Genomic DNA, 13,670 nt, shown 5'->3' with positions numbered 1-13,670 from the left:
ACATTGGCCCTCTTCCAGTCCTCCGGCACCTCTCCAGAGCACCACGAGTGCTCATAGAGCCGCGCCAGGGGTCCCGCAATGACCTCGGCCAGTTCCTGTAGAACCCTAGGGTGTGCTGGCAGTGTGCTGCCACCCCCCAGCCACACTATATAGGGCTGGAGGGAGATGGGTTGGCTCTAACTTCCCAAAACTTACTGCAGCCGAGGGCAGGTGACAGCAAGCCCCACAGCCCAGGTGAAGCCACAGGCAGCAGCAGCTGGCAATGCAGCAGCACAGGGTCGGGGGAGGTACAGGTGGGGCTTCTTCAGACCCTCGTTCCATCTTTAATGGATACTAGTCCCTCCTCATTCCCTCCCACATCTGCTTGCACAGGGAGGAGGAGGTGGAGGTAGTGTCTGCCCAGCTGTCTTCCTGGGGCACTGTGCCGCTTCTCTTCCCTACTGGACTGTCTAGCAGTGTACAGTAACTATAACACATTACTAGTATAAATATACTTGCCATTTAAACATTTAACTTTTGATAACCCTAATCCATGGTGACCAATCTTCAGCAGCACCGAGGGTTTCAGCTTTAGTTAAACAGGAAGAGGGGGCAGAGTCAGCTGAAGATTAGGCTGTGTCCCTGCTCTGTTCAGCCTCAACTCAGAAAACAAATCTCCATTCTGCCTTTCAAAAATGAGGTGCGTATTGTAATCCAGGGCATATTGCATGCAATAAAATATGATAATATATTTAAGTTGCGTGGTGTATTATATTTATAACTTGATAGAGTAAGCTTTAAAAGATCAGTACTGTTGCAAGTGTTACAGAGTTCAGTGCATGGCTAAAGTAAAGTAGGCTTGCTACCACATTTACTCAAATACAAGACAAAGTTTGTTTCCACCTCCCTCCCCCACAATCAGCATGGGGAAATAAGCCCCTTATGTTACATTCACATACCAGGAAAGCTTACTAAATACATTGTCTGTCATTAAACAGTTCACAAAAGCAGCATGTAATCAGTAAAGGAAACCAAATGCAGCCAGTACTGAGCATGACTATAAAACTCAATGCCCATATTGGGCAAGCATGTTGAGGGGAACCTACCACAAGGGTATGTTAGTGTAGATCACCTTAGTAAGCTGTATAGTAGTGCCTATTGAGCACAGTCCCCCTCAGTGCCAACTCCTGCAAGTCATGTTGAGCCACTGTTTTGCATATATGTTGACTTTTTCACTCCTACAGCTGAGCTGTGTGCCTTTCAGTGATTCTTTTTTCTTCATTAGCTTTAAATGTCTGGTAAACATCACCAAGCGGGGCCCCAAACATTTAATCCAGAATCCCCCTGTTGCCGTCTTTTTCAGCCTGTTGCATATAATTAGTATGGCCCTGCCCTCCATGAGCCGGAGCCGGATCAGGTTGTCTTGCGCCTCATCTGCATATAAACTTTTGGAGGATCGCAGGACTTGTAACAAGAACACCTGGTTCAAGCCATTAATGGTGGAGGGCTACTTAGCACGTGGATCCTTTGTGGGGGGCATATGGAGTATACACACATACTGAGCAATTTTCCTTTCACAGCATAAATATTGTGTCAGAATTTTACTTTCTAGTAATGTGTTACAGTACTTCATTGGTTTTTTAATGAGAACATTGTGAGAGAGTGTCAGAAGCTTGCTCTGAAGTCAAGTATAGCAAATTCGACAGAGCCTGTCGCCTTATCATAGGAGGAAGTCAGATTGGTCAGACATGACAGGCTCTTGGTAAATCTATGCTGCCTGTTCCTGATCACTTTGTTCTCCTCTTGGTGCTTCAACTGCCATATATTAACCTGATCCTTTGTATATTATGCATCAGTTAAATTACATTTCATTTTTCTTTTCTTTTTTCTGTACAAGTATTCTGTATTTGGGATGGATGTAATTTGCATCTTAATTTAAGATTTGTGACATTTGAAAACATTACATACATTGTTTTTGCATATCGCTATAATTGTGATTTGGACAAGATTTGATAGACAAACTTGGTGCCTCCTTAAATATGATACTCACTTGAATACCTCTTGTCAACCCCCAACTCCTGGACCACTGTATATCATTCTGAAACAGTGGTTCCCAACCTTGGGGTCATAATGATAAAAAATGAGGTTGCAAAGACTCTCTTGACAGTGTTGACCAGTTATGATGAAAATCACAGAAAAAAGCAGGACATGGCAGATTCCCCTTGCAGACCAACAGAGTTCCAGCCTGCAAGGGGCTCCTGGGAGGGAGTGGGAGGAGGGCAGTCAGGCAAGGGAATGCACATATGGATGCATGCACATATACATATGGCAGCCAGGCAGTGTTGAGACCAGCTCCCTCCAGGTAAATCAGTGGGGTGTGGGGCAGGGCAGATTGAGGCCCCACATGGAAGGAGGGAGGAAGTGGGACAGGGCTGGGGCTAGGGGCACTGCCCAGCCAGGCCCATGCATGGGGCCCAGGGCCAGAATACAGGGCCTAACTGAGGGAGCAGAGTGAAGCTATGGGCAGCTTGTCTGGGGGTCACTGGGGGGGCTGGCTCCTCGCTGCTACATGCATTCCTAGGGTCGGAAGCATGGGGACACATGTGCCCCCGAGATCTGTGTGCGGGGCAAGGGCAGACGTGGGCTCTTTGCAGGCTCAGGGCTCCCTGCCCTGTTGCCCTCCCCCTGGGGCCTCTACAGTCCAGCAGGTGGGACCCAGTGCCTGCCGCCCACAGGGGAAGGGGGTGTTGGTCTTGTTTGTATCATTCTGGGTTTGCAGAAAATTTGCAATGTTTAAATGGGGTCATGCTAAGGGAAAAGTTAGGAAGCACTGTTCAAAAAGATCATTTTGTAGACATTTATGTTGAATTATCACCTTTAAACAGCAAGCAGTACGTGTCTTAGTACCTACTCTATGAGATTCCATTTAAATCAAGTCTTTTCCTCAGCTGGTACAGTTTTGTTACTAGGTTAGCATGTCCAGATTTAAGATACACTTGCACCAGTTCTATTTGTTGTGTATCTGGGCTGTTGCATGTCCTGTTTGCACATGTCATAACAGCATTAAACTATGCTGCAGCTTCAGTTGTTTCAGGTATGTTCATCATTACTTCTGTTTTGAAAAACTATGGCTAAAATTCAATTTTAAGTGAGTAGGAATTGATATATTAAGAAAGGTCTTATATAAAATTCACGAGTCAACACCCTTCTGTATTATTTCAACCTGGGAAGTAGTTCTTATTAGCGTAGTAATAAAGTAGCATTCTTTATTGGGTTTAAATTGTGTTTTGACACCAGTCTTTCAAGTTGCTCAATTTAAGTAAAATTAATAAAATGAAAGAATAGTAATATTTGTTTTTATTAAAATGAAGCTAATAAAACAATTAATTATTAATGTTAAGACATGTTTGGTTATGATCTAATCATCAGTGAAGTCTCCAAAGAAAGGTTGTTCATACAGATTAAACCATAGGGAAAGTATAGCCAATTAGACTGCTCTGAAACATGAATATTGCTGTTGAAGGCTCAGGATAGATTAATAGCTTAGATGGTACCAATTGCTCCAAAGGTTTATTAATCTTTAGATCTACTTGAATTAACATAGCCTCTAGAAACCCTAGTTACAGATGAGGACTCCATTGTGCTACATAATATACTAACATAAAAGAAAAAATAGTCCCTGTCCCAAAGGGCTTTATACTGTCCAATACTTATAATATTTCTCTTCTGCAGGTTCTCAACCAGCAATCTTTATGTACGGTAGCTGACAGAAAGGGAAGGCTGCTACTTGTTTTAACAGCAACAGAACTTCGTGAAAATGGGTTGGCTTCTCATCATGATGCTTATTGCATATGCACTTCAGAGCTTCCCATCAGCTCTTTATATTTCTTTCATATTTTCTTCCGGCTCATTGGTGTCTGATAAATACTGAAATATGGGACTGGAAGAGACCTTAGTTTCAGTCCCTTCCTGTTGTAGGCACCTTTTAAAAACTCATTAAACTTCATCCTAAAACTAGTTAGTTTGCCACCACTGCTCCTATAGGAAAGCTATTCTAGAAGCTTGCTCATTTGATGGTTAGTAACCACCTTCTAATTTCCAGTTTAAAGTTTTTTCTGGTCAGTTGATATTCATTTGTTATTGTGTCCGCATTTTCCTTTAGCTTAACATTCCTCTCTCGTGTTTAATACTACTTCACTTTGCTGGCTGGCTCCCACAACAGCAGGGCCTGCCTGGCTCCGCTTCTCCAGCTGGAGCTTCTGGCCTGGGAGCATGGGGCTGCCCCAGGCCGGAACTGCAGGGTGGGGGCAGGGAAGGAGCCTGGGGAAAAGTGGCAGAGGGAAAAGCGGCCCCTCACCTGCCCCATGGCCAGCGCCCTGCACTGCAGCCGCTTGCAGCCCACGTGGGGCTGCCTGTCCCTGCTCAAGACACAGCGACCCCTGTGGGGGCCGCTGGATCTTCATGCCAGGTTTCAGCAGGCTGCTGCTGCTGCAGGCCAGGGCTAGTGCACCAAGAAGACTGTGGTGGTGCCACTGGCCCCAGCCTGCAGCAGCAGCCTGCTGAAATGCTGTGCACAGATTGGGACCCCCGCCTCCCCCAGGCAGAGCTGGGGAAGTGATCAGAGAGCTGGGGAATCGAACCGGGAGCTAGATGTCAATATTAAAGTAGTCTTTCCCCTCCCCCGTCTCTTAGTTTTTGTTTCCCTGCAAGCCCAGCTCTGAAACTCAAATTCTCCAAAACATGTCCAAATATTTCAGAGCCTTCTGTTTCAATTCAGATTTGGTGTTTTGGACACGGAAACACATCCGAAATGAAACAGCTGCCAAAATTTCGCACAGCCCTAATGCCAAGTCTGTGAAAACAGCAGTTTGCCTGAGAAACTAGCCAGCTGCCTCCTTGAGTTGGGTAGACCTCTACCTGTAGAGGTCCCTTCCAGCCTTGCTGCTCTATGACTATGAATGCCTACCTGCCCTGTCAACACATAGTGCAGTGGTGCTCAGCTTCTGGCTGAGGGGCTGTATCTGGCTTGAGGAACTCTGTTGTCCAGCCCATGGGGCTTCCCACAGGTTCAGAAATTTGGCTGTGGTGGGAGTGGTGACAATGTTATTTGTCATGGCAGAGCTCAGAGCTGCAGCATTTAACACTGCCATCACTCCCCTGCTGCCAAATTTACAGAGCCATGAGGCTCTTCACTGGCTGGGTGACATGGCTCAATGCACTGGATCGCACTGCCATGTAAGGCCAGGCCAGCATGTGGATAACACCCGTGACTAGTTCTGCCTTTTAGGGCCAGATGGGTTGAGCACATTGATTTAGGATATGGACACGCATGCCACTTGTATGCAATTTCAACCCAAAGTGGACTGATACACAAGCCTGTTAAACCAGTTTAAATCCTTCTGGAACAGTGTAAAAGTGTACATGGAAAATCAGTTATTGTTTTGAACCAGTTCATTGTTGTGTATGGACCCTAAATGTTCTGTGACATGGGACTGGTTGGTCCTCAAGCTATCCCACATTGCATTCCTTCTTACCCCCTCCTGGCCCACTGCCATGCATTGCTGCAGCTGGCCTCTGTGGTACACAGCCACAACTCTACTTTGCCCTTTTGTTGGCACTTTTTATTCATGAACTCCCTTGCACTGCTTGCTTTACTCAATAAAAGCAATTTTTTTAACAACCAACTGTGTCCTCCCCTCTCAAAGTCAGGCAGGCACACTGCAGACCTTGGCCATTTGCAGACTATTGGAGTTTACCAAGTGCTGATTCCAGTGCTCATTCCTGCTCCCTGGTGTCAGAGCTGCAGCATTTCCTGCAATGGTGAACCAGTCCCCAGTCAGTGATATTCTGGAATATTTCAGTTGTGTGTCTGCACCCATGCTATCTTTTGCCTCAAGTTTACAGTCCAGTATTTTTTGTTATGTGTTTGTATCCTGTGTAGTAAGTACAGTTGGGTCCTGCTCCACAGCCTGGAGCTCTTATAGTAATACAAATAACACTAATAATGACAATTTCTAGAAAGAAGTTTTATCACTTCTTATTTTAGGAAGTAACTAAATATCAGCATGTGAACTGCTGATGGTTCATCAGATCTGAAGAAAACTTTCAAAATTAGCGCAAATATTGCATAGGAATAATTTGAGTCATTTAAAACATTTCTTGCATTAACTCTGAAAGAGTGTACATAAGGCACCTCTCCATAACTTTTCTGAATTTTGCAGCACGCCAGTTGAGAGTCAATGAGCTGCAATCTGAATTCAGGGGGAAAAATAGGTGCATCTCTCTACCCTCCCTGCCTCTGATCTGTACCTGAGGGGGCAAGGGCAGCTCATGTTGCCAATGCTGCTCCTGTAGCTATTTACATGCCAGCAACCTCCCCCATTGCCCCTCTTGCCTTTCCCAGGAGCTTGGGGGACCAGTCCAGTTGCAGTATTGCTCTGGCTTATGTTTTCCCATCCACCACAGCAGAGGGTGCTGCTGGGAGCATGGTGGGCAATAACCAAAGAAGCTGTCAGGGGGAAGGGCAGTAGTGGAGGCAGACCCCAGAGGAGCAGTTGCAGGCACTGCTGAATAGTTGTGGTAGGCACAAGGTGCTGGACAGGGAGGAGAGGGAGCTTCTTTTACCTCTTCACGCAGGGGCCAGGCAGCACATCACCTTTGGGATCTTGCAGCACCTAGCTTGAGAGCAACTGGTATAGAACCCCCCTCCCCCTACTGTAAACAGTTCATCTTCATAAGATTAATCAAAATCGCAATGCTCCCTTTGTTCTCCTAATGCTGTTGAAAAATAATATAAATAAATTTGTACCAGTAATTTTTAGACTTGTTGTGCGCAATGAATAAAATGCATAGTAAAACACATTCTGATTGGCTGAGAGGGCTGCTTGTTGTGCAGCCCTGCCCAATCAGCAGAGAGGTGGGGCTCCATGATGGATAGTGCTCTCAGCTAATCAGCAGTGAGGGGAAGGACCTCACAATAGACAGCCTTCTCAGCCAGTGAGGGGTTATGGGCAGACTCATAAAAATGACACAAAATTGGCTCCACGAGCTGAGAGTGCTCCATAAAAATCCCTTTCACTCACTGTAACTTAGATCCCTACCTGTAAATCATCCATATTGGGATGGCAGTTGAATTTGTGTTTGCAGATGAGATTATCCAAAGATAAATGACAGGAGATGAGAAGGGGACATGAGAGCGCACCCTGAGGAAATGTCACAAAACGTTGGAGGGGGAATGGAGAGGATCCCATGAAATATTTGCTGTAAGAGTAATTAGACTTGTAGAAGAGCCAGGAGAGACGATTGTCATGAAGGGCAAAGAGGATTAGATGTCAAGATGTCATCAATGCTGTTGAAGACTACTGACAGGACAGTGAGGGTGAGGATGACTAAGATTTGGGTTTCTGAAATTGAGTAAGAGAAAGCCATCAAAGGCTCTTGCTTACACTGTTTTCACTATGTTGGATGAGATAAAAAATGTATTAGAGAAGGCACACAATGGAAATACAGGAAAACTTCAGGTAGCAATTATATACATAGCACATTCATTGAGCTTCAACACAGAAAGGAGTTGAGGCAGCATCAGGAAAGGTATGTTGGTCACAAGTTGGATTTTTAACATGAGAGAGGACAAAGTGCTACAAGGGTAAAAGGGCAGACGAGTTAAAGGTTAGAGAAAAACAGGAAATGTGATGGGAGGGGGGAGAACATAGCGATTATGAAGTGAAGTCTGATGGTCACCAAGGCACATGGAGGGGGAAGAGAAGGAAAGATTACAGGTATGTGGCCAAGCAGAGGGAAGAAGGAAGGCCACATCATATTTTGTCAATTTTCTTTTGGAAGCAACCAGTAAGATCCTCTGTGTATAGAGTTTGAGAGTCAAAACTGGTGAAAAAGTGGATGGGGTTAAGAAAACAGATCCAATTAAATTGGAAAGAGAATGCCACCTAGCTAGGAAGAAAGCACAAGTGAAGGAGGAGAGAATGAGTTTGTAGCAAGGAAGTCATTTTGGTCACAGGTTTTCCACATGAGGCATTCCTTAGTGTAAGAGCAGGAGTCAGGAAGTTGATGATTCCTTGGTAGCTTGGACCCTGCAATATGGAGAGTTGAGGATGGAGGAAAATAAAGCATAAAGAGAGTCAACAAGCATAATGATAAAAAAAAAAAAAAAAAAAAGGAAAACCGGGTCCTGCTACCAACCAATTAGCATATGTTAAACTCCAGCTCATTCTTTCTGTTCTTTAAAATGAGTTAGTTAAACCCTGCTACCAAAGGCATTTTTAAAATCTTCATTTTGTTCGAGTGTGGGCGCATCATCCGAGGGAGAAGCTGGGGGGGAGGGGGGCTGGAAACTGCTGTTCAAGTAGGAGTGAAGTGGTGGGAAAAAGGGTTACCCTGGTCTGGGGAAGGCATGGAGTACATTTCCTCACTTCTCAGCTCCTCCAGTGCCCAGGAACTGTCAAGTGACAGAGAAGTGTACAAGCATTTGTTTCTTGTGCTGGATGATCTTCCTCACTGAATGGATTTCTCATGGATTTAGCATGTTTCCTGCTGAAGACACTTCATGAATGCTGGTACACTCCCAGTTTCTACCAAGAGAGTGGCATTTTTCCTACTAGAAATACAAAGCTTGTCCATACCCTTGGTCACTGAACGTTATTATGTCACCGTGTCAACAAAAAGCAGTGTACATTTGTTGGGGTTCTTTTAATTAAAAATTGGGTTTGGTTCTGGACTTGCGCAGGCAGCACTGTCTGGTGGACATGGAGGTAAGACCTCCATTTACTCTCTGGTGCCTTTACCGTAGTGAAAATGGCACCATGACATGAAGGATCCTAAGCTACATCTGTTTGATGGAAGATGTCTTGGTATAAGTGCTGCAAAAGACAGCCATAAAGGTGCTCTCAAGTTCCTCTCATAAGCCTTTAGAGAACCCTAGTTGGTGCCAAAACTTGATGGGCTCTCAGTGCTACTTATACTGGGACATTTCCCCTCCCCCTCCCCAAAAAAGCATTTGAGGATTGTCAGGACAGAGAGGTCTTAAAGCTGCTACAGCCAACCCCTTTCCTTTTGCTTAGACTACAGTTTTGTTCTGTACCCAAGGTTTATCGTATCTTTTTACCTGACTTGAATGAACACTTTAAAATTTCTTTTAGCAATGTTGAATTCAATATACATTTAATTTAAATTAACACTTTCCTTAATTCTGCCGTGGGTCATATCCAAGAAGTTATGTTAATATTGACAATAAGGCAGTGTAACAGCAGAATATAGTACTGCATCCTTTTAGAGAGCCTTAGCAATTAATAATAAAAGAGAAAGTTAAGCCTTTTTGCCTTTTTTATGTTTTAACTATTAGATGGTAGTAAAAACTTTCATGGACATGGACCAGGACTCAGAGGATGAGAAACAGCAGTATCTCCCATTAGCCTTGCACCTTGCGTCTGAATTCTTCCTCAGGAATCCTAACAAAGATGTGCGTCTCCTTGTAGCATGTTGCTTGGCTGATATCTTCCGAATCTATGCTCCAGAAGCTCCATATACTTCCCATGACAAGCTTAAGGTAAAATACCATTTTAAAGAAGGCCTTCCTCTCATCTCATTCTCTTATAATTGAAAGCAAATCGTGAAGCACACACTTCTTTAAAAAAATCAAGTGTGGTAAGGGTTTGGGGGCTTTGTTTGTTTTATTTTGGGGTGTTTTAATGTTTTAGTTTATAGTAGTATTTGAATTTAGTAAAAAGATTTCTTTAAACCTAAGAGTCAGTGTAATAGTTTAATTAGGAATGTCATAAAGGGCAAAAGACCTGGCCTACAGTGGGATTGTTTTAGTTGGAGAAGGTGGAGTTAATGCCCTGAGTTAATATAATAGTTTAATTATGTGCAGTGGTATAAATCTGACTGAGTCAATAATGATAGTGTCAGAGGGTTACATACATTTGTCTAAGTTCTTAATTTTTTTATCTCTTTTATTTTACAGGACATATTCTTGTTTATTACAAGACAGCTAAAAGGCCTGGAAGACACTAAGAGCCCTCAGTTTAACAGATACTTTTACTTGTTAGAGGTAATGTAGTTATTGGAAACTAATCAGACATTTCTCTAAATGTAACAGCTTGCTAAGAAAATCCTTTTGGTATTCTGTTGAAATTATGAAGTTGCCAAGTTTCTAGGCAGGTTAAAGTTGAATGATCTCTTCTTCAAGATATTATGGCTCAGGTTGTGCTTACTGAGTCATTGCTGCCCATAGTTTGAGACTCGGAAAATATTACTTTGTTTTAAACTTTGACAATCACAATTAGCTATCTCCATAAGGTTTCCACATACAAAAATCCCATGTCAGATCACTTCAAACAGACTGAAATACAAATATATTATGGTGAACATTATAGTATATAAGGAATACAGTTTGCTACAGCATTTTGAAAAAATAAGTTTTCAACAAAAACATTTTAAAAATTGTTATGCCATATTCACAGAAGCAGACTGACTTATGTAGAAAGCTTTTTAAAAACTATTGCATAACATGATGGAAAAGTAGTACAAGTGGAGCTAACTAATATGAATGTGCAAGTTTAATGTGTTAGTCATCTTTTGTACATGTAAAATAATCAGTCCTTTTGTTTAGCTTTCATCTTTATTATAGTTGTTTGCTATTTGTATTGTGCTGCCCCGGTAGGATAAGCACTGTACAAACGGATAGGAAAGAAACAATCTCTGTCTGTAAGAGTTTACAACCAAAGTCATAAAATGTAACTTCTCTTTTTTTATGTAAATTTTAATTACCAGAATTTAAAATGTATGTGGCTTAATGAAAATTAGTAATTCTGTGCTGTAAATGTTTCATTATTTCTCTTTTTGGTTTTAGAATTTAGCTTGGGTTAAATCTTACAACATCTGTTTTGAGTTGGAAGATTGCAATGAAATTTTTATTCAGCTTTTTAGGACACTTTTTTCAGTCATCAAGTAAGTTGAATTACTTCAATTTTATATATTTATATATAAATATAAATATTTTTGGTGTTATATATACTATAAATATAATATATTTGGTGTTTTGAACCTTTGTGTGGGAATTTTTCATTTGGTCTACAAAAAACCCCTTATGCTATACTAAGTTCCAAAAGGTAGTTCCATGGAGAACAAATAAAGTCGTAAATAAAATGAATACAATACGCACATACTTAGATTAAAAGTGGACTTTTTGTAATTTGTCACCAAGAAATGTAGGCAATACTAGAAATATAATGCATCTTTCTTAGATTCATTTATCTTTATGCTGTACTCCCAGAGAACTGTTTTTTGATTATTTGTTTTTAAATAACTGTAATTGTGTAGAAAAACAAATTGGTGCTACATACTACGTCAGGTTTATAAAACAGATAAATCAAGTTAAAGCAAAAAGGTTAGAATTCTTAAATGTGGAAAATATAACTTGGTGCAAGTTGATTGTTCTTTCTTCCTTGAAACTATTGCTAGGATTTAAATTTTCTTAGCTTTGTTGGTGTCTGGAAGTTTATTACTAATCATATTCTTTCTTTGTAGTAATAGTCACAACCAGAAGGTACAAATGCACATGCTGGATTTGATGAGTTCTATCATCATGGAAGGCGATGGAGTAACTCAGGAGCTACTAGACTCCATTCTTATTAACCTCATTCCTGCACACAAGGTCTGCAAAGAAAGATAATGATGATATTTTAATATCTGTTTCAGAATAACTGTAATGTTTTTGTTGGGTTGGTTCTACTTCCCTCTCTTCAGACGTTCTGAACTGGCTGTCACAGTCATAATTTTTCCAACCTGCAGCAGTAGATTGGGAACCCGTAGGTATTATTCCTTAACTATACATTACCTGCTTATTATTGTGAGACTTCATCTGTTCACTACCCAAGAACTTTGCTCTGGAGGAGCAAGCTTAACACTATCTTGTGCAGGTTCATTTACTATCCTGCTACACAAGCATTTTTTTAATTGAAGAGGTATGGTATATTTTGACAGCTGTTCAACTAAATGATTATAGTAAGGTTTACTGAAAGCATCAGGCCCTGCTGTCTGCTTTGATCATCTTTGTCTGTCAAACCCCACAGCTGGTGATTTTTTCCTGTAACTCCGCCTTCCTGAAGCTTGGTTTATTAGCAAAACGGTCAACTTAAAACAGAATTTTCAGATTTCTTCTTCAGGTTCAGTAGCTGTTTCTAGCTGAATTAATCCTTTAGATTAGGAATGTCAAATGTATAGCCAGGACTGGATACAGCCTGCAGAGCCCTGTCATTTGGTCCCCAGAGCTGCCCCTGTGGCAGATCAGACTCACACAGCACAGCTCTGGGGACCAGATCAGACTCTCACAGGACAGCTAGATCCAGGCAGTGGACCCCCTTCCCTTCCCCTACCCCAGCATACCAATCCAGTGGCTGCTGTATCTTGTGTGGGACTCATGCTGGAAATGGCACAGGTCCTGAAGCGTCTGGAACAGACATTGCCTGCAGCAGCATGTTTGTTGCTCTGGCCAAACTGCTTTCCACATGCAGTGCCTATTTTGGCCTGTCTAGGATCCACACCACTTGCAGTGCAAGTCCCCTACCAGCTGAAGCAGCTGCCAGCTCAAGCATGCTGGGGGAAGGGGTCCGTGGGCCTGATCCAGCTTGTAGACAGGCCTCATACTACTCATCTGACCCACAGGGCTGGATGAGTTTGACACCCCTACTTCAGATGCTCCCAACACCTTTGCTTGGTTGAGTAGTCTTTCAGGCTTTCAACAGGCTATAGCATCCTTATAGCCCTCCCTTTGAAGGCTTCTGAGTCTTGTATAAGTGAACTCCTGTGGCTTTTTGTCATTTTGCTCCTGCCTTCCTACAGGTGTCTCAAATGAGGTTTCTCCTACAGGCATATCTGTCTCCCCCTACCCTTTTCATCCTCTTCACCAAATGACTACCTGTTCTCTAACCTCCACTTCAGTGAAAAAGTTGAAGAATTTCCAGGACTTGTTTGGTCACATAGGAGGGACTTTTGATGTTCACTCTGGAAACAGTCCAAGCAGAGCAGCATTACACTGCAAAATATCTGTCAGTCTCCTCATCTGTATAAACAATTATATTTTCCTTTATTTAAATCTGGAAGAATCATCTGACGTGACAGCATGAGTTGTGGCAACACTGGAAAAGAGCTGAAAGGAATTACTAGGTGTCTGATAAAGATTTTTACTATTTCTGCCAACTTCACCCTCCCAACCGCCCCCTCCCAAATTATTGCAATACTGGTGGCCCATGGAAAGTCAGAATAGCAAGGCAAGATAAAGTCCATCATCAAAAAAAAAATAGTAAAAATTTACACCTATTTGGAAGAACATGTATTTGTCAGCAAATCTTCAGACGAAAATAGTGAATTATCATGTACTGTTTGCCAAATAAGATATCATGTTATAGTTTCATAGTTTGTAGGGTCGAACGGACCTGAGCACATCATCAAGTCTGACCCCCTGCCTTGGCAGGAAAAAGTACTGGGGTCAAACAACCCCAGCAAGGTGTTTTTTTTAGCCTTGTCTTAAAGACCCCCAGGGTAGGAGCCAGCACCACTTCGCTTGGAAGTTGGTTCCAGATCCTAGCCACCCTGACAGTGAAGTTGCGCCTCCTGATGTCTAGTCTGAATCTACCCTCTGCCAGCTTATGACCGTTATTTCTAGTCACTCCTGG

The 13,670-nt window shown here is 42.5% G+C and overlaps 1 protein-coding gene across 1 annotated transcript in view; it reads left to right on the top strand.

The window, feature by feature from the left end:
- PDS5A (PDS5 cohesin associated factor A) overlaps positions 1 to 13,670 on the top strand; it is a 125,116-nt gene that overhangs the window by 32,898 nt on the left and 78,548 nt on the right. The window contains exons 2-5 of the mRNA XM_019552581.1: positions 9,338 to 9,541; positions 9,959 to 10,045; positions 10,847 to 10,944; positions 11,524 to 11,650. Coding sequence (XP_019408126.1) covers positions 9,338 to 9,541; positions 9,959 to 10,045; positions 10,847 to 10,944; positions 11,524 to 11,650 — 516 coding nt within the window. The remainder of the gene's footprint in view (positions 1 to 9,337; positions 9,542 to 9,958; positions 10,046 to 10,846; positions 10,945 to 11,523; positions 11,651 to 13,670) is intronic.

This window comes from Crocodylus porosus, unplaced genomic scaffold (assembly GCF_001723895.1).
Source record: "Crocodylus porosus isolate Cpor-Errol unplaced genomic scaffold, CroPor_comp1, whole genome shotgun sequence".
NCBI classification, from domain to species: Eukaryota; Metazoa; Chordata; order Crocodylia; family Crocodylidae; genus Crocodylus; species Crocodylus porosus.
Note: the sequence above shows the minus strand (reverse complement) of the source record. Positions and strands in the feature narration are given on the sequence as shown.